At 40.4% G+C, this 21,171-nt stretch overlaps 1 protein-coding gene across 1 annotated transcript; it reads right to left on the bottom strand.

Annotated features, from left to right (window-relative positions):
• Window positions 1-24: 24 nt before the first annotated feature.
• Window positions 25-20,921, bottom strand: rab3gap2 (RAB3 GTPase activating protein subunit 2 (non-catalytic)). The gene is made up of 35 exons (XM_056392934.1): window positions 20,540-20,921; window positions 19,222-19,310; window positions 18,946-19,063; window positions 18,787-18,868; window positions 18,545-18,592; window positions 18,347-18,422; window positions 18,068-18,169; window positions 17,548-17,647; window positions 16,846-16,944; window positions 16,341-16,489; window positions 16,126-16,205; window positions 15,550-15,642; window positions 15,329-15,468; window positions 14,857-15,052; window positions 14,601-14,744; window positions 14,238-14,320; window positions 14,094-14,158; window positions 13,906-13,996; window positions 12,877-12,998; window positions 12,493-12,703; window positions 11,533-11,630; window positions 10,878-10,986; window positions 10,577-10,737; window positions 10,217-10,391; window positions 8,942-9,121; window positions 8,645-8,751; window positions 8,238-8,304; window positions 7,907-7,977; window positions 7,766-7,801; window positions 7,506-7,580; window positions 2,295-2,510; window positions 1,869-1,958; window positions 1,549-1,773; window positions 1,252-1,416; window positions 25-857 (listed from the first exon to the last, which is right to left on the bottom strand). Exons 1-35 carry the CDS (start codon window positions 20,646-20,648, stop codon window positions 705-707), a joined length of 4,125 nt encoding a protein of 1,374 aa, XP_056248909.1. The 5' UTR covers window positions 20,649-20,921; the 3' UTR covers window positions 25-704.
• Between the last annotated feature and the right edge of the window lie 250 nt (window positions 20,922-21,171).

Raw genomic sequence — 21,171 nt, 5'->3', positions numbered from 1 at the left:
GAAAGTCAATACAATGAAAACATCTAAGCTTTTCAGAAACCTCTTTATTCTGTGTTGGATCAGCCCAGTGGGAGCAGCTGGACGTGGGACTACAGAAAAGGAGGTGTACAGGCACAGCTAGTACAGTACTGTCTGCATATATAAATAAAAAATAAAGGTCCATATTTCTTTATGATACATCTCTTGTCCGGGAGAGGGAAGAAAGAAGGAGAAAGATCAAACAGAACTCTGATATGGCACACGGGACACCCACACATTGACATCTGATTTTAAAATCAAACGGACTGAAGATGAGTTTAAAGTGACAAAGAAAAGACATGCCCCACTGCTTAACAACATCTCATATAGTTAGACTCTAAACAATACTTCTCAATAACACAAGTATTAAATTTATGTTAAATGCTCAAAAATTATGGATTAAAAAATGAAAGGCCTAACATGCCCACTGTGTGTCACTGCCTTCTACAAGTAAGTTGCCAGGTTGATTCTATCATATTATCATGAGCTGAATGACCAAACACAAAACCTCCTCCACGATGAGGGGAAAAGGGTGAGAAGGCCGTTTGTCATCTTTCTCTTCATTGACAGTCTCTCATTTGCTGCATATGAGCAGGCTTCACCACAATCCACATTCTGAAGTGGTACAAGGAGGGTTGGGGATGGTGGTGGTGGAGGTGGGGGGTATCCTGTTTTCCCTCTCAGGGTCAGTCCTCAGTGGTGAGGGCCTCCACAGCCTCCAGAAGGTGCAGGGCCAGGCTGTACTGTGCGTGGTTCTCTGGCAGGATTTCAATGAGACGGCTGACCAGTCGGCTGGTCTGGGGCAGGGGGACCAGGGGGCACCGCAGCTCACTTGGGTCCTGCAGCTCAAAATAGTAATGATATTCCATACATTATTAAACAACATTAGGAATCAAGTGGTATCAATATTTAATTTTATGAAAATGAGTTTCAGGGTTTCTCTATTTGAAATTAATTTGGGTTTTGGTAGTTTTTTTTTTCACACTCTAACCTCCACCATCTTCCTGTGTGGTTATTATTTAAAAAATTTAAATGTAAAGGAATGTATAGAGTTAGTAATATGAATTTGAAAATATGTGGTTCAGGGCACCACAGTAAATACTGTGAGCCAAGGTTTGGAAATAATGGAAAATGCTGGGTATGTAAATACATTTATTTGTCTCTGAGAATCTGCAACTGAAATATCTTTAGTGTATTAGATGGCAGAGGTCAGTACGGTGCTGGGTGTCTCACCATAGCTTTGAGCCATGTGCAGAGGGTGGGGGGCAGGCGGGCCAACAGCTCCATAGCGGCCTGCGTCTGGCTCTGGCTGTGGAGCAGCGAGTAGCTCAGCCTCTGTCCGGTCAGCACCAACAGCTGGGAGCCCAGCACGTCCTTATCTTCCACTTCTAACATCACCTGAAGGACAGGATGCAACACCAAACCGGTGGAGTCAGAACACAAGAGTACAACACTGTAGGATTTAATACATTAGAACATAAGTAGTATCATCCTAATTTTAGCTTCAGAACAAACCACGTTTCCCCTCACCTCTTCTGCCCGGAGGTCCAGGCCTTGGTTGTAGAGCTCACAGATGAGGTGCCGACGCAGGATGTCGGGGTTGACCTGCAGCAGGGAGCCCAGCTCCAGGCACAGCGAGGGCCACCAGTCAGCCTTGGGGCCACTTGAGGGTAGAGGGGGGCACCCGCTGCCAAAGGCGGAGCTGGAAGGATCATCTATAGCCTGCACCCAGCCAGTCAGCACCCGCAGGAGGAACTGTGACAGAGACGGGGGATGAGAAAAACACATGAGACCAGCGGTATGGAGAATCATTTTCTTCTCATCCCTTGCGTTTGAGTTTGACCTCTCACCTCCTGTCGTAATGACACCAGGCCTGGGTCCATGTCTCCACTGGGCATCAGCTGGATGGTCGTCAGATCTCTGAAGAAAGCATTCTTACCCTGGAACAAATGTGTATTGGTTCAGATCTGAATCAGGAATACAGTTTATTTCCACATGAATCATGGATGATGTATTCATTTAAGTATTGATTCAAAGTAGAGGTAGACACATGACAAGATGTTTAGACAGAAGAACAAAGAAAATCTATAATGTTTTTGTGAAGGCTGCCTTAATTATTTTGTGTTTTAAAGGAGCAATCAGTATCGATCCTGTGTCTGTGTGAGAAAACAAGCCCAGACTCAGGTGCACCTTCACAGACAACAAGAGTGAGTGAGTGAGTGAGTGTGAGTGTGTGTGTATGTGCGTGCGTGCGTGCACTTGTGCTGTTTCCTCACCTTGCTGTCGTACAGGCTGAGTGGTTTCACCTTCAGACTGAAGGTCATGGTAGCATGTAGCAGAGAGGCAAATAGGCAGTGGTGTTGGACCAGGGGGTAGTGAACGCCTCTCTGCTCCAGGGCCAGCTCAGCTATGGAGGCGGGGCCCTCCGCTCCGCACCACGCCTCCTCCACAGACAGCTCCGGAGCGGATACCTCCTCCACCGCTGAGTCCGCCTGCGTCAGAAAGAACAGAAGAGCTGGTGAGAACAGAGGGTCGTGGACTCATAAACAACCAGTGGCTCATTAATGTAATCAACTCTCTGCTTAATTTGTAGTTCACACAGTCAATAGCACATGCACAAATTTCAAAGTCCCCTCCAGTCACACGTGTGTTATGCTTATTAGTGCCACGGGTGCTCAGCTCCGAGGCACTCCTCTACAGCTAGAATAGCTGAGAGGAGTGCCTCGGGGCGTCATAGTATAATAAGGCATAAAAATGGCAAAAAACGTCATAGTATAGTCAGGCACAAAACGTCACAGTTTAGTAAGGCATAAAAATGCCAAAAAAAGTCATATTATAGTAGAACATAAAAATGGCAAAAAACGTCATAGTATAGTATGGCATAAAATTTCAAAAAATCATAGTATAATAAGGCATAAAAATGACAAAAAACGTCATAGTATAGTCAGGCACAAAACGTCAGAGTATAGTAAGGTATAAAAATGCCAAAAAAAGTCATATTATAGTAGAGCATAAAAATGGCAAAAAACGTCATAGTATAGTCAGGCACAAAACGTCACAGTATAGTAAGGCATAAAAATGCCAAAAAAAGTCATAGTATAGTATGGCATAAAATTTCAAAAAATGTCATAGTATAATAAGGCATAAAAATGACAAAAAACGTCATAGTATAGTCAGGCACAAAACGTCACAGTATAGTAAGGCATAAAAATGCCAAAAAAAGTCATATTATAGTAGAGCATAAAAATGGCAAAAAACGTCATAGTATAGTATGGCATAAAATTTCAAAAAATGTCATAGTATAATAAGGCATAAAAATTACAAAAAACGTCATAGTATAATAAGGCACAAAACGTCACAGTATAGTAAGGCATAAAAATGCCAAAATAATACATATTATAGTAGAGCATAAAAATGTCAAAAAACGTCATAGTATAGTATGGCATAAAAATGGCAAAAAAAGTCATAGTATAATAAGGCATAAAAATGGCAAAAAACGTCATAGTATAGTCAGGCACAAAACGTCAAGGTATAATAAGGCATAAAAATCCCCCAAAAAAGTCATATTATAGTAGAGCATAAAAATGGCAAAAAACGTCATAGTATAGTATGGCATAAAATTTCAAAAAATGTCATAGTATACTAAGGCATAAAAATGACAAAAAACGTCATAGTATAGTCAGGCACAAAACGTCACAGTTTAGTAAGGCATAAAAATGCCAAAAAAAAGTCATATTATAGTAGAGCATAAAAATGGCAAAAAACGTCATAGTATAGTATGGCATAAAATTTCAAAAAATCATAGTATAATAAGGCATAAAAATGCCAAAAAACGTCATAGTATAGTCAGGCACAAAACGTCACAGTATAGTAAGGCATAAAAATGGCAAAAAATGTCATAGTATAGTATGGCATGAAATTTAAAAAAATGTCATAGTATAATAAGGCATAAAAATGACAAAAAACGTCATAGTATAGTCAGGCACAAAACGTCACAGTATAGTAAGGCATAAAAATGCCAAAAAAAGTCATATTATAGTAGAGCATAAAAATGGCAAAAAACGTCATAGTATAGTCAGGCACAAAACATCACAGTATAGTAAGGCATAAAAATGCCAAAAAAAAGTTATATTATAGTAGAGCATAAAAATGGCAAAAAACGTCATAGTATTGTATGGCATAAAATTTCAAAAAATGTCATAGTATACTAAGGCATAAAAATGCCAAAAAACGTCATAGTATAGTCAGGCACAAAACGTCACAGTATAGTGAGGCATAAAAATGCCAAAAAACGTCATAGTATAGTATGGCATGAAATTTCAAAAAACGTCATAGTATAATAAGGCATAAAAATGACAAAAAACGTCATAGTATAGTCAGGCACAAAACGTCACAGTATAGTGAGGCATAAAAATGCCAAAAAACGTCATAGTATAGTATGGCATAAAATTTCAAAAAATGTCATAGTATAATAAGGCATAAAAATGACAAAAAACGTCATAGTATAGTCAGGCACAAAACGTCACAGTTTAGTAAGGCATAAAAATGCCAAAAAAAAGTCATATTATAGTAGAGCATAAAAATGGCAAAAAACGTCATAGTATAGTATGGCATAAAATTTCAAAAAATCATAGTATAATAAGGCATAAAAATGCCAAAAAACGTCATAGTATAGTCAGGCACAAAACGTCACAGTATAGTAAGGTATAAAAATGCCAAAAAAAGTCATATTATAGTAGAGCATAAAAATGGCAAAAAATGTCATAGTATAGTATGGCATGAAATTTAAAAAAATGTCATAGTATAATAAGGCATAAAAATGACAAAAAACGTCATAGTATAGTCAGGCACAAAACGTCACAGTATAGTAAGGCATAAAAATGCCAAAAAAAGTCATATTATAGTAGAGCATTAAAAATGGCAAAAAACGTCATAGTATAGTATGGCATAAAATTTCAAAAAATGTCATAGTATAATAAGGCATAAAAATGACAAAAAACGTCATAGTATAGTCAGGCACAAAACGTCACAGTATAGTAAGGCATAAAAATGCCAAAAAAAAGTTATATTATAGTAGAGCATAAAAATGGCAAAAAACGTCATAGTATTGTATGGCATAAAATTTCAAAAAATGTCATAGTATACTAAGGCATAAAAATGCCAAAAAACGTCATAGTATAGTCAGGCACAAAACGTCACAGTATAGTGAGGCATAAAAATGCCAAAAAACGTCATAGTATAGTATGGCATGAAATTTCAAAAAACGTCATAGTATACTAAGGCATAAAAATGACAAAAAACGTCATAGTATAGTCAGGCACAAAACGTCACAGTTTAGTAAGGCATAAAAATGCCAAAAAAAAGTCATATTATAGTAGAGCATAAAAATGGCAAAAAACGTCATAGTATAGTCAGGCACAAAACGTCACAGTATAGTAAGGTATAAAAATGCCAAAAAAAGTCATATTATAGTAGAGCATAAAAATGGCAAAAAATGTCATAGTATAGTATGGCATGAAATTTAAAAAAATGTCATAGTATAATAAGGCATAAAAATGACAAAAAACGTCATAGTATAGTCAGGCACAAAACGCCACAGTATAGTAAGGCATAAAAATGCCAAAAAAAGTCATATTATAGTAGAGCATTAAAAATGGCAAAAAACGTCATAGTATAGTATGGCATAAAATTTCAAAAAATGTCATAGTATACTAAGGCATAAAAATGCCAAAAAACGTCATAGTATAGTCAGGCACAAAACGTCACAGTATAGTAAGGTATAAAAATGCCAAAAAAAGTCATATTATAGTAGAGCATAAAAATGGCAAAAAATGTCATAGTATAGTATGGCATGAAATTTCAAAAAATGTCATAGTATAATAAGGCATAAAAATGACAAAAAACGTCATAGTATAGTCAGGCACAAAACGTCACAGTATAGTAAGGCATAAAAATGCCAAAAAAAGTCATATTATAGTAGAGCATAAAAATGGCAAAAAACGTCATAGTATAGTATGGCATAAAATGTCAAAAAACGTCATAGTATAATAAGGCATAAAAATGTCAAAAAACGTCATAGTATAGTCAGGCACAAAACGTCACAGTATGGTAAGGCAAAAAAAAAGCCAAAAAAGTCATATTATAGTAGAGCATAAAAATGTCCAAAAACGTCATAGTATTGTATGGCATAAAATTTCAAAAAACGTCATAGTATAATAAGGCATAAAAATGTCAAAAAACGTCATGGGATTTATTAACCTCAGGTGTCCTTTTTTGGACATTTTCTTTACTTTTCTTTTTTGATTTGCTGATCATTTTGGCTGTGTTACAGCTGAAGGTATGGATTTCTGCAAGAAAGTGTTTTTTTTTTTTGCATAAATCTCTTAAACCCCTTCAGTTCTGCTTAAACCTACCAAATGATTATTAGTTTTCAGGATTTTAACCCTTTAAATGCCAGTTTGAAGACATGTTGCCTCTTGTTTTATTAAAAAAAACAAGACAGATATGAGATATTTCCCACATAATACATGATGGAGGGATGTGACATTGTTTTATATCAGAGTCTTTTATATCAAGACATTTCTCAAAACCAGAATATGATCAGGGTGACTTTTGAACACTGGAAAAAAATCATGTACTCATCCCGGCAGTAGCCCCCGTGGCACTCAAAATTTCCCTGGAATTTTCTAGTTACTACTTGAGCTTCACTGAGCACAATGATGTATGTGCAGTCTGACGGTAAGAAACTGTTTTCACATTCATCTCTTCACATCTCAATTTAACACATACACATGAGATGATTTTGTGACATCACAGCTAGTTTAGAGGCCAAAATATTCATGAATGATGTGGAAACCTGAAACCTCCAGGTCACACACATGCACACACACTGATGGACTTTCCAGTAAACCGGAGACATCTTGTGTCCAGCAGTCAAATCTTTTAAATGAACAATATTTGTTATTCTCAGATATTATGATATTATTCTGACACCAATCATTTCTCAAAACATGTCTGGAGAGGATTTTCAAGTAAGCTAGGTAGCTAATAAATTAAATGCTGATGTTAAATATGATATTAATTAGTAGCAGTACATTAGTAGCAATAGTTGTAGCAGCAGTAGTACTACAAAGTAGTACTAGTAAAGTACAAAGTAGTAAAACAAAAAAAAACTGCATTGATGACAGATGTTAATGATGATTACATCTTATGTGTCAACTATAATCTTCACTTTAAAGCCTGACTTGTATATTATTAATAAATCTCACCTCCTTTTATTGCATGTTGAAAAAGCCGACACACTCTCTAATGCATTCTCAATGAAAAGCCTCAAATCTTATTCAAAAATTTGTGTTGGCCACGCTTCACTGACCATCATGCTTTGTGCTGGACTGCTCATTCTCCATGCTTTTTCCTGGAATCTTTTTACTTACATAGTAATTTATAAAAGACAAAGGGGACTGATTCTTAACCAATACTCCAGTCACCTCCATGAGGATCTGCAGCAGCTGCACACAGCAGCCCAGGAAACATGTCACAGCTTTGTCTCCCATCCCGACATCCTGCACACACATACACACACACACACACACACACATACACACACACCCTTAATGCACTGGTATGGAGCTTTATACAGTTACTGCAGTACTTCAGATCTGAAATCATCTAATCAAGGAATCAGCAAATCTAACAAATACCAAAACTGGCATCATATATTTTAATCTGTGCTGAAACACAGACTTACCCGTCGACATAAACGATCCTTGGGTGCTTTCCCCACCTAGAAAAAACAGGTGTAAACATTTTATATATTTCCTGACTCATTGAAAGACTCAGCAGCATCTTCCCACTGATGCACAGATTAACTGGATACCGCATGACTCACCTTCTCCATGAGGTAAGCTGCTGCTGAAAACCGTTTCACAATGAACGTACTCCACATCATTGCAGAAATACCTGTGAGGAAGATTCAATAACGTCCAATGACAAACTAATAACAATCACTTTAAGTAGTTTTATTATTAACAAAGTGGGGGCATTGATATAACTACTGGTTACATAGTACTTCAAGTTTGAGCTGTTAGTTTAAGCATAACTGAAGAACATCACATTAATTCCTTCACAATTGTAGATAAAAACATAATATAAGATGCATATTAATCATATTGTTCAATAAAAAGCATTTGCAAACATGTAAAAAAAAAAAAGCCACTAACCTAGCTGGATATGTGGACTGGAGACCTGTCTCAAATGTTCCACAGCGCAGCACAAGCATCGACCCTCCTAGGAAGAGAAGCAGGTGTGAGTCCACATTTAAGAACAAAGGTGGCTGGTTTGTCGTCATCCCTGTTTATTGGACTTATGAAAACATGCCTTTCTCCTTTGGGGAAACTGGCTTGTTTAATATGAAAATATTATCCATACTTGCTTAAACAAGCCAGTTTCCGTAAGATCCAGAATCCGTAAGATAAAATAGATTTTTAAACATTGGATGGCTGTTGTACTTCTTTTGAACTATTTAATGTATCCACATGATATATATATATATATATATATATTATATATATATATATATATATACACACAGTACAATATTTGTATGTTTGTGTGTGTGTGTGTGCACCTCTGGGTCTTTGTTCCACTGCACTACATATTCCCAGCAGCAGTGGGCAAAGAGCAGGTCAGGTGAGAGGGAGTGTGGGAACCGCTGGCACACGGCCACCAACAGCTCTGGAGAAACAGTGCACAGTGTTCGAGTTAGATGTGATCTCAAATAAGCCTGTATGAATTTATAAAAGGTTATTCAAAAGATTAACAGTTAGAGCACGGTTAAAGCTGTTTTACATGACTGCCAATGTGTCGTGTAATATCTAAATGTCAAAGGTCGACATCCAGCTGCCAGATGTGTTTTGGTCCCGACCTGCTGTCGTGTCTGTGTCGTCTCGGCTCTGCTCCTTCTCATCAGTCCCTTCTTCTCCTGCCTTCTGCTCTAGTTTGTCCTCCGCATCTTTGTCTTCTCTCTTTTGGAGGATTTCCTTCAGTCGCTCAGGGGCCATGTTGTGCCTGAACACCCACTTGGAGACACTGTCAGCAATGCCACCTTTACAGACAATAAAAATATAAGAGAATGTGTCTCATGTAGCCACAACCAGAATATTGAGCTCATCTAGAAAGAAACCAGCAGAAAATAAAAGACAAAAATAAGACAAAAGCAGCAGCAGTGTCGCTTGGGAAAACTTCTTGGAAGGGCATCTGCCACCCTCTCCTTTCTTTTTGACTGATGTATTTATTTATTTTTTTGTGAGAGGCTACTGCACCTCTTGTATGTGGTCTTCCTGCTAAACCACTGAATGCAGTGTATCTGGAATTTAGCCAGTAAAACCACAGCATTACAGTTGTAGTTAGTTACAAAAAAAAAAAAAAAAAGAACTTTCATAATGCCCTTCCAAAATAGTAAATAACATCTTGACAGCATCATGTTGTTACATGAGCAAAACAATGACTGAATAAAAACACCCTAGTTAGGAAGAAATCAAGATAACTTCATTGATGGCATAGAGCTGTCACTCAGGCCAAAGCCACACATTTGAAGTGCTGCTACGGGTTCAAAGCTGGATTTGAGATTTATTTTGTTAATGCTGGAGACGCTGTCTGCATCTGATCCAAGTGTTCTACCGCAACAGATCAACAGGAAGCTGAACAGACTGTAGGAAACCAGCAGGAATAGTTCCTCTGCTCGCGGTAATATAAATGAGAACAGGCCGGTTGTCAGCGACAGAGACCAGGGGAGTGGGGTGTCATGCTACAGTACAATTATAATAATAATAATAATAATAATAATAATGATAGATTGCTGCAGAAACCTCACCAGCCATACTTCCCACGGCCCCGGCTGAGTGGTGTCTCATTGTCTGTCACGCATGGATCATTCACATTAACTTTCCTCATTACTCTTAATGGCTTTTCAAATGTTACAGTGGACACAGAAATTGTTTCTCAGTCTAGTTTTTTTCTTATACTTGAAAACTAATTTTGGGTAGTGTATACGGTGCATAATGGAGGAGTAGGGGGAATTGAATGCACCATGGGTGGGCGTCGTACCCCAACACCCCTTGTCAATGGGCCCAAGACGCAGACAGGCCAGAAAGTAAGACATCAAGAAATATTCCTGAGGACCTTCTTGTCCACAGCTTACCAGTGCCTCCCTCCAACAGCGTCTTGATGGAGCACTGTGCCGCAGCACCCCCTGCTGCCCCCTGAGGAGGAGGCACCAACAGCAGAGTCTGCAGCACCAGCACATCCTCCAGCTGGTGAACACAAACCACCCACTGCTCCAGCTCCAGGGACACCGCCTCCCATTCTGACTGCAACTGTCACACACACAGAAACACATAAAACAGACCAGGATGTGAGTGCGGCTTTTAATGGCTGAGCCTAGTAGAAGGAAACACGTGTTGTCGTGGTGCTGAATGATTTTAAAAGGGGGGTGTTTTACATATTTTTGCCTGACGAGAACGCTCATGTACGTGAATGTGTGTTTATGAGACCTCTCTACCTTGCTGTCAGCCTGGCTGGTGATGCTAGCCTTCACGGCACGGTGAGCGACGAAGGCCGCCAGCAGAGCAGCGGCAGCGTTGTGGGACTGGATACATGTGGAGCGAACTTGCTGCCACCAGGGGGAGACGGACTGGGTGTCCCATGACTCCTCAACTGCACCTGAGGAGAAGAAAAAGAAGTGGTACCTCTCTTCTCATCCTTTTTTTTTTTTTATTGACTTTCATTGGTTGCAATTGATTGTAACCAAAACCAATCAAAGCCTTGATGTGTCCTCCATCAAAGAGAAGAAGAACACTTACCTTTCATGTTGCTGAGGGCGATGAGCAGTGTGTGTAGGTTTCTAACAATTTCCTCTGATTTCTGCAGCACCTCCTTCTCCCTTTGCAACCACACGTTCAACAGCAAAGACTGACAGAGAAACAGGGAGTGTAAAGATGAAACAGAGAAAGAAAACAAAACAAGAAAAACCCATTAATTTAGAAAACACACACTCATTCACACACACAACTCACAACAATCTCACTAACTGAAATTATTGAAGAGACATTTCTGTGTTTGCAGCGGAGCTCTGAATTTAAATGTGGTTATTGCATTTAAACGTCCGTGCAGTATCCTTCAATGGACTCATCTATTAACTGCGTAAAATTGACTGAAAGGTTGTGAGTATGAGTTTCTATAAGCTTTATTTGATTGGTTTAAAATTACTTTGATTCTTATTTCGTTGGCATTGGAATTGATGAGGGAGAATTGATGGATTCGTATAGTCGTATATTTCTGTAGCAAGGGTAATAAACTATATGGGTTACCACTATAAATGAATTATGTCTTTTCTTTTAAGTGACAGGATCAGGATTTCGATTATTCTAATTCTTGTTTTGGCTGATTATTTCATAAAGCAACACTACAGGACTTTCTACCTCTAAACCCATCAATCAGGCTTTCGCTCCATCTTACCAGTAGCTGCTGTGGACTGATGCCAGCCTGCTGTAGCGTGTCACACACTTTATGGATTGGGCTTTTTCCACACAGACAACCCCAGAACAGAAAGTTCCCTGCAAAGACACATAAGCGCCAAGTGATGATAAGTAACTTCTCTACTAATCATTAGAGGTTCTTTTCTCATTTCAAGGAAAATAAAGATTGTAATAAATACATAACAGAACTTTTGAAAATGAGCATAATATTACAAAAATGAAATAGGCCTAAAAAGGTGTAGCTAGACTTTTTCCTTTTCTTCTTTTTTGTTAACTCCATTTAACATCTTCTCAGCTATTTTTATAACAAGTGAACAGCTTTAACACCTCCTTTTCTCTTTCTTTCACTCCCAATTTCTGCACTAATTTCTCTGACGGTGTCCATCGCCTCACCCCTGTGTACGTACCTCACCCGCAGTGATAGGCGGAGTAGCATCATGTGACCAGTGCCATTAAGGCTAAAAAAAAAAAAAAGCTGCGCCGATTAGAACAGAAACGCTCTGTCAAAATTGAATAACTCTCAATAATTTACAGGTTATACATCCAGGTCCAGATGGGACAGCGTCTGGGTCTGACCACGGTCCACCTGTTAGTGACCTCTGCTCTACAGACTGTTGTGTGTGAAAATCCCAGGAGATCAGCAGTTTCAGAAATACTCAATCCAACCCGTCTGACACCAACAATCATGCCACAGGCAAAATTCCAGAGATCACATTTTTTCCTCATTCTGATGTTTGATGTGAACATGAACTGAAGCTCCTGACCTGTATCTTCATGATTTCATCAACTGCGCTGCTGCCACATGATTGATTGGCTGACTGGGTAATTGCATGAATTAGCAGGTGTACAGATGTTCCTAATAAAGTGCTTGGTGCGTGTATCTTTCAGGGGAACTTGGTAAAAGCATAGGCATTGAATGTACACACTAATGTTGCCATACCTAGCTGGTTCCATTCAGTTTCAGCCCCTCGGATCACCTTCAGTTCCCCTTCCTCGGTGCACTCCATCTGGGAGAGAAAGGCTTGGGCAGGCAGGGGTGAGTCAGGTGAGTCCTGGGCAAAAGAAACACTGGGTCTCGAGGTGAGCTGAGCGTAGCGTTGCAGGGTGGGGCCGACACGGGACAATTCATCCCTCAAGCCTTCCAGGGAATCCTGCTGGGAGGGGAGAAAATATAAACTGGAGGAGAACTACATGTGCTCAGAATTAGGAGGAACACCAATAACAACACTGACCTAAAGTGAAAATAAAACCTTCAGTTAGCCTACGTTATCTTGTATTACAACAGTTTATGTAAGAACCATTAACAAAGTGTGTGTGTGCCCACATTTTCAGAGGAGGCCTCTACGTCTGCAGCAGAGTGCAGCTGCTGGATGTCAGTGTAGAGCTGAAGCAGCTTGAGCTGTGAAAAGCACAGCTGCAGTAAAGCTGTATCCACTTCCTCCGGGTCTGTGATGCAGAAACAAAGCACCATTAATAAAGAGAGAAAACCTGTTGAAATATATATATCTAGTATAAAGCAATCCAAAAAGAGTTGAATCGAGGGCAACTGGACTTGCTTGCAGATACTTGAAGATGTACCTCTCGTCAAAGATTTCATTCACTTCAATTAATTCACACAAATCAGAATAAAATACAAGTCAAAGCATCCAGAAAATGATAAGCTAAGCTTGTGAATAGGGTCCCAGTTACAGCATGCACAAATACAATTACAACCACAAAATACCTAATAACTAAATGGTCCCAAAACATCTATCCCATCAGTCCAGACATTAATCCAATAGGCAAGATACACAATCAGAAATAAATGGTAAATAAAAAATAATAGCAGAGTAGAGTAACCAGTTCTGAAGAGCCCAGCCTTTCAGGGTAATATACAAGTTCTACATATATTTTAGTAGCAGCTGCTTTAAGTTTATTTTTAAGAACAGGCACAGGTAGTGATATTTTTATAGTTTTATCAAGCTCATTCACACCTGTTGACCTCTTACATTAAACCACACCGAAACTAGTACACTTAAGTTTATGTTTTTTACCCTTTATAAAATAGGGATAAGATCACAGAGTCTGCCATTTCGTTTAAATACAACATCATACACAATACAAGCATCGTGAAAGATATTACATTCAATAAACTTCAACTACAACTGAGACCAGTTACCCTCCTCTTGTATAAACATGACCTGGATGACTGAGAATCTTCACAGGCATCTAGCTTAAAGCAAACACTACAGAATGTTTTAAATTCAACATTTCAGGCATGCAGCTGAGAAAATACTTTGGCAAACAGTTCATGACAGTTCAGTTTTAATATTATGTCAACAATGTTTTCTCTCACCGGTGAACTGGTACGTACCTTGTTGCTTCAGAGCGTCGTACAAGGTGCATGTGATGTTAGTCAGACAAGACACAGGAGCGTTCTTATTGGACAGCAGAGACTCCAGAGCCTGAAGGGAAAAGCAAAGACTGCAGTTAGAGTTTTGACCGCTGAACACACTGTGCGCATTAGTGTGCGGGGGCCTTTGTACTGATCTTCAGTCATACCTGCTTCTTAATGGCAGGGTGTTTAATGTCCAGCAGCGCACTTTTGGCTTCGCTCTCCAAAATATCTATAAAGAAAAAGGCGAGTAAACGCATAGAAGAAAAATGTAAACCTCTATATCTCCAGTAAGATCTTGTATCTCTTACCAGGCTCCAAGTCTCTGCTCTTTAGTATGGTAGTCAGTCTTTTTAACAGGTGCATATCTTTGGCTCGCTCGCTCTTCTTGTCACTGAAATGGACGGGACACAGAAAGATGAGGTTTGGATGGGTTGTTGGCATCCCTTGATAAAAAGATGTCTTTAACAACTTGTAGACTGGGAACAAAGTCCTGCAGCCTACATTTTGTGCTTGGGGGAGAATATGTTAAGAATATGAAGATTCTTTAAGCTGTGGTTGAAAACCTTTTCTGTGAAAGTAAATAACAGTCCATTTGCCATAAATTTCCTTCCCTTAAAAGCAAACCAAACCAGGACGTAAATAGTTAATGAACAGTCTGTCTGTGCACCAACCTGAGGGCCAGGTGAAAGGGGATGTTCACCGTCCTCAGTGCTCCTGTGATGGGATCCAGCAGACACACCTGCTGGGTGTGGAGCTGCCAGCCCTGACTAGTCACACTGTTCACCCCCATCAGACGGTAGCCAGCATACAGCAACCTGCAGGTGCATGCACACACATACACAGAGTAAATTATACACATTATATTGTAGATTATATCATATTTACACATGATATGTTTGTGGTGAAAAAGATTTCATTTGTGCATACCTGCAGTGTTTACCCACAGTGAAAGCTCCAACTCGAGGCCCCTGCTGCATCCCCCACACCTCCAGGATTCCCCTGCGGGGGGCGTAGATGACCAGGAACAGAGCGTGCCGTCTGGGGAGGGAGGCAGAGGGGGAGAACTCCCGATCACCTCGCTCCTCTGGAACCTGCAGCCAACCCAGCTGAGCGTCACGGTAACCTGCAGTTGATTTAATGAATAGTTATCTTTACATGACACAGACACAGTAAAAACACGTTTAATCTGAATGCATGGCTTGGCATCCTTTTCAAGAAGGTACAGATGCTAAGTGGGTTCAATGTTTCGTGCCGTCAGCAAATAAAGTTAGAGTCAAGACTAAGGGAAGATAAAAGTGATGTAAAAGCTCAACCTTTTTAGCTCAGCTCAAGCAGTTTACAAAACCCCTACATTATTCATTTGTTAGTCTTTGTTCTTCTTGCTGTACGCTCCCCTCACCTTTCCACATGCGGATGGCAATGCCCCTGGCCAGGTCCAACAACGTCACTCGACCAAAGTCATCCGTCACCCCAGCCAGCGTGTTGCAGGGGGACAGACAGATGGACTCTCCGTGGCGACGAGAGTCTGGGAGACCAAATCTGGAAGGGAGAGGTCAGATTTAAGATAAAGGACAAGGACGAGCTTTACAGTGCCGGTGTGATAGATATCATGACTGGTACCTGATTCCTAAGGGCGTCGCAGGCTCCACCTTAGGCTTCTGTTTCTGAACAGCCTCCTCTTCATTCTTGTTCTTGTTCCACCCGAGCCACCCACTGAGAGGAAGACAAATAAGACGATGAGTCCAAGTAAAAAGAAAAGATTAAGGGAGGCTAGAATATATGAAAAGTCATAAATGTGGTGGGTGAGAGAAAGGATAAACTAGAAAGAGGGCGAAAGGGAGAATGAAAGCATCCAACCTCCCTGTATGGATTAAGCTGGCAACGACAAGAGTACAGGCTATAAAACAGATTATTGATTGGACTGCTTTGTGCTGTTACAACAGTAGAAGACTGAACAATGCAGCATTCAGTCCCCCAATTGTGTGTGTGCGTGTGTGTGTGCCTGACAGGAAAGAAGTGCACACACAAACACTGGACAACCCTATTTGTGTTTGGAACAATATGCTACAGAGATTACTCATTCACTTAACCTTGTTGCTGTGACTATCACTGGTCTTAATGGCTTCGGGACTATGTCTTAGAAATGTGTTATGCTTGCTTATACACACATGGAACTGCACACACACTCAGACATACCTGGCAGCACTGAAGAGGGCTGAGGTGAGTTTACTAGCCACAGCCAGAGCCACATGAGAGAGAAGAGGCTGGGAGCTTCCCTGCAAACACACAGAGACCAGAGGAACAGCCATGTTTATTCAACGTCTCAAATTCATTCTTTCACACACACTCTTAAGAGTCTCGTACGTAATGTAATGTGAACATCAGTGTGACACACACACACACACACACACCTCTACAGCATAGTAAAAGCCTGTGTAAGGCCCTCCTCCCACAGTGACATACTGGCTCATGGCAGGGGGGCTGCCCTTTACGGAAGCATTAAACCCCCCCAGGATAGATGCGTTCTTCATCTGGTCAAACACACACAGCGTCATGACGCCTAACAGGAGGAAGAGTGGACAGACAGAGTGAGTTGAACAGAGATTAATAGAAAATGATATTATTGACAAAACAATACAATATTTTCCTGTGAAAGTCAATCATTCCTTCAAGTTTAAATTTCAAGTGACAGAATCTTAACAGTATATGACAAATCTACAGTGAATTTTTACTTTTTCTTCATGATAATCCAAAAAGAATAAAAATAAATCTTGTTTGCTGCGTCTCCAGGAAGTTATATCTGCATTGGAAAACGCTGTAATACCATTTCAGAATCACCTCAAATCAATGCAACTCTGTGATGGAGTCCCACACCAAAAGGGGAATAGGCTATGACCACCAGTCAATCCATCTTACCCACACTACTGTGATCCACAATGGTGTCCATGTCCTGCAGACCCCACTTCTTATAGGCCAGGGGAGGAGGCTGGATCACGTCACTACCTGCTGCTGCGGCTGATTGAACAGAGATGCAAAGAGCAGCTGATGACATGAAAAGCAACAACTTCAATAAAATAGAGCATTTTTTAATTTCTAATAAGAGATTGCATTATCTATTATTTGCCTTTCATCTAGTAGCCATGGCTTGCATTAAGCTCAATTTAAAACTGTAGCACTGTCCTTCAACAGTAGTAAAGACTATGTTCAGCCACAAAGCATTTCACAGGTAGGTTAGGCGCGCTCACACACACCCACACCCACTACTACTGGAGGCTCAAAGAAACCCTGTAGAAGCTCGGCTTCTAACCCTCTAGAGGCTGCATATATACATATGCATAAGGTGCCTGTGTGTGTGATGGTAGTAGTGCAGTGTGGGGAAGTGCATGTCTCCTCAGTACCTGAGTGCCTTGTGGCAAACTCTATTCACCCAGTCAGCAAGTAAAAGAAAGTTTCTGTTAACACACTGTAACAATCCTGTAACACTTAAAACTAAAACCCTGTAACTCTCATCCTATAATGAACACACACAAGCATGAATACACCCTGGTGCACACACACGCACACATACACACACACACACACACACACACACACACACACACACACACACACACACACCTCGTGCCACCTGGTTCCTACAGGCACGCAGAGACTGAAAGAGGCTGAAGCCGTCGATGGTGACCATAGCAGCAGGGTAGAGGATGCTCAACTCCTCATGCTGTGGCAGGATAAAGATCAATGTCAGTTTGACATTATGGGAAATACACTTTTGCTGTCACATAATTTGGTTAATTCTGACATCTCTCACAAAGCTACATCACTGCATTTTTTAAGTGACAAAAAGAGGCAAAACAACAGAGGAGAGCAAACAGAATGCAACGTTTAAGTTTAACTGAACTTGCCTGATGCATTAGATGCCAACACAACACAAATTATAGTTGAAAGTTTGGAACACTTTGACAACAGACACTGCTGTTACTGCCTGGGACTGGACTGAAACTGTTCACCAAGAAGGCTGCTGCATTGTTAGAGCCTCTCTGTGGTTTAGAGGATTTATTGTACCAAAAATGTATTTGTAATCACACAGTTGATCAGTGGGCGGCCTATTTTCTCATACAGTGTCCAGTGTGTACATCACCTGCTCTGTTACTCCAGGATGACGAGGAATCTCATATGTGCGACACTTGAGTCTCAATACAGGGTCCTCATGTAGCAGCTGGGCCAGGAGCAGAACCCCATTCTGACGAGACACAATCGGATTAACATTTGATACTTTTTCAGTTACTATTTCAAGACTGTACTGAATGGCTTCCTGTTTCCTTTTACTGCTGACCATCTGAATAAAACACTCGTTACACAGGCTACAGTAACAGTGAAGTACAAAGACGGAGAGATAAGATTTGACTATAGACTGTACCTCTGTGTAGAAACGGACATATCCAGAGGTGAAGCCCACTACTACACAGGTCCAGTCAGGCCGCCCTGTGGAGCTCCTAGGAATGCACACACACATACATACACTGTTAAAATGAATAAAATCACGTGTTTTATATACATGCAAGCATTTAGTACTTCCACAGACATCTCATGCATCACCCACACGAGCGTTTCTTACCTCTTTTGGCTTGCCAGGGGGATACAGACGGAGCTGCTTACACACTCTCTGGAGGGAGAGAGCACAAACAAAGCAAGGTGTAATGTGTGCGTGACTTAGCTCAATTCTGTATATCGGTGAAGAATGCTTTCATTGTTTCCCCACTGTCAAACAACTGTTTGTTTTCATTTTCATCCTAAACTTCATCCTCATTCCTGTCTCTACGATTCTTTTTATTTTCTCTTCCCATGATTTTCTCTCACCCTTCTTCAGTACTGAGGGTTCCAGTCCAAGACACAGCCAGAGTCATCTCCTCTCTGCCACTGTCATCTGTACGCCATTTAGCTGTAAAGATCAATAAGCATTAACAGCAATATTTGACACCACTGTGTACTGTGTGTGCGTGTGTGTGAGTATCTGACCTGAAAGAAAGACTGCCTTGTGTTCACGGGCCACCACTAGCAGATCAGAGCAGGGCGACAGGGACACAACACAGTCCTGCAGCCAGGGTGCACTCTGCCCCACGGCCTCTTCCTCCACCTGCGGAGCAAAGAGCTAGGTCAGTGGGAAAGAGTCTTTGCTTTAAATCTGGGAAAATGTTAGTGATGAGTCCTTTACAAAATGTCAGGTAAGTATGAAATATTGGAGAAAGTAAATCGTGGTTTTTGTTTTTGTCAATTTAAAAAAACAACACAGACCGTTGAGGCCGAAGTGGCTTCCTCCTCTTTGTTGTCGCCACTATCCCATGCTGACTCCCAGTCAGATGTGTCCCAAGACAGCTGATTATCTGCTGAAAACAAAGTGAACAAACAGGAGGTCCAATTAAAATTGGTTTTAGTTTGTGAAGTCATGCTGACAGTGCTTGTGCAGTGGTGAGGTCTTGGTGGTGGTCCATCTCCCTTTGCTCGAGTCTTGGTTTCCTAGGGATTGCGTCACTGCATGAAGTCAATCGTTGTGAAAACCCTAGGTTAAGTCTTCGGTGAGGCTACAGTGTCAGACTACAGTAGACTTCAGAGACAATAAATTCCAAGATGAGACCAAAGTTACAGATTTAATTGTTACAGAGGAGAGTGAAATTAAAGTCACAGCAGTTGAGGAGATGGAAGTGCTAAAACCAGCTACTAAAAATATTACCTGAACAGATACTGTAGATGCAAGCCATAAAAACAAAATGAGATAGGACTAGAAGGGAAACACTGACGAAGGTTGCGCTACAGGGAGATAACCTAAAAATATTCAAGAGTGGGTGGAAGACTGAGTGACAGAACAAGTAGCAAAATCCAGGACAAAATCCTGTTGCCATGGACATTTATAACGCATTAACCACAATGCCTCGGTCAATGTCACTGTGTTAAAAGACTGAGGCGATGACACATTCTGTTTATCTACAGGCATCAGTATTAAATGATGTGTTCAAGTTCAAGTGTCCTTTCTGTGCATGTCTGTTCTCCTCAGTTGAGCATCCTGCAGTAATGTGTTAAGGAGAGTGACTGGTTCATGCGCCTCATGTGGGATGACTCATAGCATAAAGGGCAGGCAGATTATTCCCTTCACCCTTTCTGTGCCTTGCTGCAGCTCCTTCATCCACTTTACAAACCCTTACTATTAAATTATTTACCTTTATTACATCACCAAAAACCGATATTACATTATATATTGTATATCATATATTATATAATCATAAGATGCATTTTAGGTATACATGAATTTACTTTGTATCGCACTGAAAAAATAATTGCTATTAATTCAGCGGACGGTTAATTTACTATAACCTGTAACTAGTTATTTAAGCTTAGTTCCCGACAAGACGAACCCCCACCCTCCTCCAATTCTTGCTACCATTAGCCACCCTTGGTATAATGTAATATAAGTCATAGTCCTTAAGTAAGTTATCAATGCCTTTTTTTAAGTAGATCCAGAGGTAGCTAACTGAAGTGCAGTGACTTTAGTTAAGTTATACAGTATGCTATAGCATGATTCTGATATGCATTTGTTTTGTTCATCAAGCCTTGGTACCTGTTTGATCCTTCTCCTCCGCTGGCTCGGTTTTCTGGTTGTGGAACAAGTAGTCCCGGACCGTTCTGAGCTCTTGGAGCCGACAAAACTCCAATAAGCTGCAGGACATCTCTCTCCCGTCCCGTCAGCACCCGAGCGTACTGGGAATCAGCCAGTTAGCCTGCTTGCTAACGGTGCAGTTGTGGAAGATCCGCGTAGCGAGTCTGTTTGCAAGTCCCGCTATCGTGTTAACTTTGTGACAGCTTATTTACAAACACAATATCACTCACTCGTCTCAAACGGTCCTCTACGGAAATAATTATACAACTCTGGTACTCTTATTTTTCCCAATATTTGCAGTTCCCACCCTGGATCTGATGTGCTGATGACACATCGTTAGCATAATAACACTTGTCTGCTTCCGGGTTAAAGCTGACTTATAAATTTTCAAAATAAAAGTGTGAGATGCTTTGTTACATCCGCTAAGTACACTGGTTGATTGTTTGTTTGTTTGTTTGTGAGCAGGATTACACAAAAAGTCCTGAACAAATTTGCACTAAACTCAGTGGAGGGATCTTTTTTTTTGTAATGTTACTGTACTATAACATTAGATGATTGTTTGACCAAGGCAGAGGTTTGCGCTCTATGCTGTG

The sequence above is a fragment of the Seriola aureovittata genome, chromosome 13 (genome assembly GCF_021018895.1).
Source record: "Seriola aureovittata isolate HTS-2021-v1 ecotype China chromosome 13, ASM2101889v1, whole genome shotgun sequence".
Lineage (NCBI taxonomy): Eukaryota > Metazoa > Chordata > Actinopteri > Carangiformes > Carangidae > Seriola > Seriola aureovittata.
The sequence above is the reverse complement of the archived record's forward strand: the minus strand, read 5'-3'. Positions and strand labels throughout refer to the sequence as shown.

What these genes read in the sequence shown, in the direction of transcription:
- rab3gap2 (XM_056392934.1), bottom strand. Translation starts at nt 20,648, where the DNA reads ATGTCCTGCAGCTTATTGGAGTTTTGTCGGCTCCAAGAGCTCAGAACG. An exon ending in ACTGTGGGTAAACACTGCAG is followed by an intron (nt 14,745 to 14,856) that starts GTATGCACAAAT and finishes ATGCACCTGCAG; the next exon opens with GTTGCTGTATGCTGGCTACC. An exon ending in CAGCTTACCTCATGGAGAAG is followed by an intron (nt 7,802 to 7,906) that starts GTGAGTCATGCG and finishes TGTTTTTTCTAG; the next exon opens with GTGGGGAAAGCACCCAAGGA.